Here is a 3,376-nt window from a genome sequence, read left to right as displayed (position 1 = left end):
TCAGAAGCTAAAAAGACACCAGAGCCTGTTTTAGATATTGTTACTATGCAAGGACAAGTACTTGAAGTGGTTACCTGTTATAAATACCTTGGTATCTGGCTTGATGATTGTCTTACTTTTAAACTTCATGTCAATAACCTGCTTAAAAAACTGAGGGTTAGGCTAGGTTTCTTTTTTAGAAACAAGTCCTGTTTCTCGCTTGAGGCCAGGAAAAGGCTAGTCACTGTGACCTTTTTACCTGTGCTTGGACTATGGTGATTTGTTGTATATGAATGCACCTGCCTATTGCCTGAACAGGTTAGATGCCGCCTATCACAGCACACTGAGATTTGTCACAAATTGTAAAGCACTTACACATCACTGTACCCTGTATGCCAAGGCAGGTTTGCCATCACTTACTGTAAAGAGGCTCAGTCATTGGTACACGTTTATTTATAAAGCTTTGTTGGGTAAACTCCCGTATTATATCTGCTCTCTGATAACACAGAGAGTTGCAAGCAGCAATTGTCTGATATCGCATGATGTAGTATTGTTAGATGTGCCAAGAGCAAGGATTGTCTTAGGTAAGACAGCTTTTATGTGCGCAGCTCCACTTGCTTGGAACATTCTTCAGCAAGAATTTAAACTGAGCAATCTCATTCCTCTGCATGTTTTTAAAGCTAGGCTAAATGAAATGCTCGTTGATACTATAGGCACTTGTAAATGTCTATAACTATGTTAATGTATCCTGTAAATATAATGTATGATGTCCTTTATTGTTTTATGTGTTTTCATGTGGAACCTATATGCTGCAGATCTCTCTTGAAAAAGAGATCTATGATCTCAATCGGACCAATCTGATTAAATAAAGGTTTGAAATTAAATGAAATGACATCTACGCTGTGCATGATGTGTTGTTTTCTGTATTTATAAAAAGGGTCCCTCCGCTTGAACAATAACCTACGTGTTCTTTTCCTCTTTGGTTGTTTTTCCATCTGAGCCGGTTGTGGTAGGAGTCTTCACATTGAAGTGGTTAATGATTGTGGATAGATAGTGGAGTCCAATAGTTACAGCAGGCCAAGGGGAGGCTCCTCTCCCAGTGAGGTTATGCGTGTTTAACAGCAGCAGACCTATCAGATACAAACAGTGTGCACAAAAAGAGACATTCATTGTGGGTTGTGGGAAAGTGCATGTGAGTAAGACATGAATACAACGCCAAATATTATGTCGAAGAACAACAAATCTCGGAAGAAAATAACGTCACTACGGTTGACGAGGGAACCGGAAGTAGTAAAATGTTAAATTACATCCGGGTTTCTTTTTTTTTCCTAGAATAAATGGCAACAATTTTATTCTTGTAAATTACAAAAAGTAAACGAATATTCAACATCATGTTTAAATATTTGCAGTGTCTTTTTATATCCGGGTTTTAGGACTCTACTGACTGTTAAGGACGATGACGTCACATGGTCCCGCCTACGTTTAGCTCTCCCGTTTGTTCTCATGGCAACGGACAACAAACATTTCCAAATGTCGCCTCGTTGTAAAATGTATGAGTAATCTAGCAGCATATACATCGTATTGTCAATTTTGTACCAATTAGCTTCACTTTTTTCAAATTAGCTAACTTGATCACTCATTGTACGTTGCCACCAATTACCGAACACCATGGTAAGTTCCATTTATTTTACATTAGGTGCTAAATCTCTTCTTTATTTTATTTTCCTTCGTGTTTATTTATGGTTTTTGCACTTGTATGTCGCCTTGTATAAAAGCGTCAGCTAAATGTACTGTAATTTACTGTAATGCAATCTCTTTATCTAATAATTTAGATAATAATACTTGTCCTATAGCCTATAATGTGTCTGTTTTTGTATCTTACCTATTTTAAACCTTTGTTTAAACTGATGAAATAAGTATTGTAGACCATTTACTAGTTTGGGTTAGCGTAGTTTAGTTTTTAGGTTTTTTGTGGTCCTGTGGTCTGTCTTTGGGGGGGTAATGTTTCTGAATAATACATGAACCCTCTCAGTCTCAGTTTCAATGCTATGAAATGTATTTACTTTATGTTTATTGTCTGGGCCACTATTCTCAAACTTGCTATAGCTTATTGTGGTGTCCCATTCCACATGTCTCCATTATTTCTTATGATTGTACTTGTATTTTTATTTAAACTTGTGAATAAATAAAATGATGATTAAGATGAGGTTACTCCCTGTAGAGACTGGGATCCAGCTCCACAAACTCCAGGAACAGCACCGACACCCGGCGGTATCGCACCCGGGCCCCCACCTCTCAGGTGGATGAATCCCTGTTTGCGAGCCCCAACCCGGTGAGTGAGTGTAGTCAATATTGCAACCACTCTAGAAAAAAAAATTATGCTAGGTGAGTTTTTATGCATTTCTAAAGGTGTCATTATATTGCTATAGGCTGAGGATCCTTCTTACAATTAAAAGTCCTCAATGCAAAATGTAACTTTAGTAGAAGTATTATCAGCTAATTATACTCACAGCATCAAAAGTAAAAGTACTCGGTATGCGCAATGACTCTTTTCCACAGATGATATTTAAGATGGGATTCCATTTTATTGTCATTGGACATATTTTCCTCCAACCAGAGAGAGCACACATTACAGAAGTGCAGCTGCAGTATATTTACAGATATATTTCAGAGTTGCAGGTTGCAGTATATTCACATATCCGGGTTACAGTATTTAAGTTGTTGCATATGTGAGTGCAACAGTGCATCATATCATATATCAGCATATATCACAAGTTGTATATGTCAAAGGAATTATTAGTGTTAAATTAGTAAAACGTACAATATTAGCCTATGAAATGTGTATAAATACTATGTAGCATAAAATCAAAATATAAAAAAAAGTAAAGTACAATCAAAAAAGTATGGAGTAAATGTACTTAGTTACTTTTCAACACTGGTTATAACAGTACAATGTAGGTCTACCTAGATTTAATCTTTAGTTTTTTAGTGTAGTGTGTTATGAATGTGTTTTGTGAGATGTTGCTTACACCCTCTCTCCATATGTCATCACAGATAGACGTGAGGCGTGGAAACTCCTCCAAGTCTACAAAGAGTCCACCTCAGAAACACCAGGAAGGAGCGACGGTTCAAATTGTGACCAAAGACCTCATCCGCAACATCAGGTACACGCACGCACGCACGCACGCACGCACGCACACACACACACACACGCACGCACGCACGCACGCACGCACGCACGTATACAAAGCATAATTATTGCATTCTTGTAATGCCAAATGTTCCAGGATCCCATTCAAGGACCCTTCAGGAGAATCCGTCATTTTACCATCGGCTGATTTTAAGCGGATCACATCAGAGTCCCTGGTCCTGACCAAGGAGGAGCGGGCGGCCCTGA

The 3,376-nt window shown here is 38.3% G+C and overlaps 1 protein-coding gene across 1 annotated transcript; it reads left to right on the top strand.

Moving 5' to 3' along the window:
* Positions 1–1,497: 1,497 nt before the first annotated feature.
* On the top strand, positions 1,498–3,372 carry LOC104944516 (protein CFAP45, mitochondrial-like; the record flags this gene model as incomplete). The annotated part of the gene is made up of 4 exons (XM_010770060.1): positions 1,498–1,650; positions 2,201–2,311; positions 3,034–3,143; positions 3,267–3,372. Coding segments are annotated over exons 1-4 (330 nt in total), but the record flags the coding sequence as incomplete, so codon positions are not given.
* Between the last annotated feature and the right edge of the window lie 4 nt (positions 3,373–3,376).

Source organism: Notothenia coriiceps, unplaced genomic scaffold, assembly GCF_000735185.1.
Source record: "Notothenia coriiceps isolate Sejong01 unplaced genomic scaffold, NC01 NC01_scaffold00008287, whole genome shotgun sequence".
Taxonomy (NCBI): Eukaryota; Metazoa; Chordata; class Actinopteri; order Perciformes; family Nototheniidae; genus Notothenia; species Notothenia coriiceps.
This window is presented reverse-complemented; position numbering and strand designations above follow the sequence as displayed.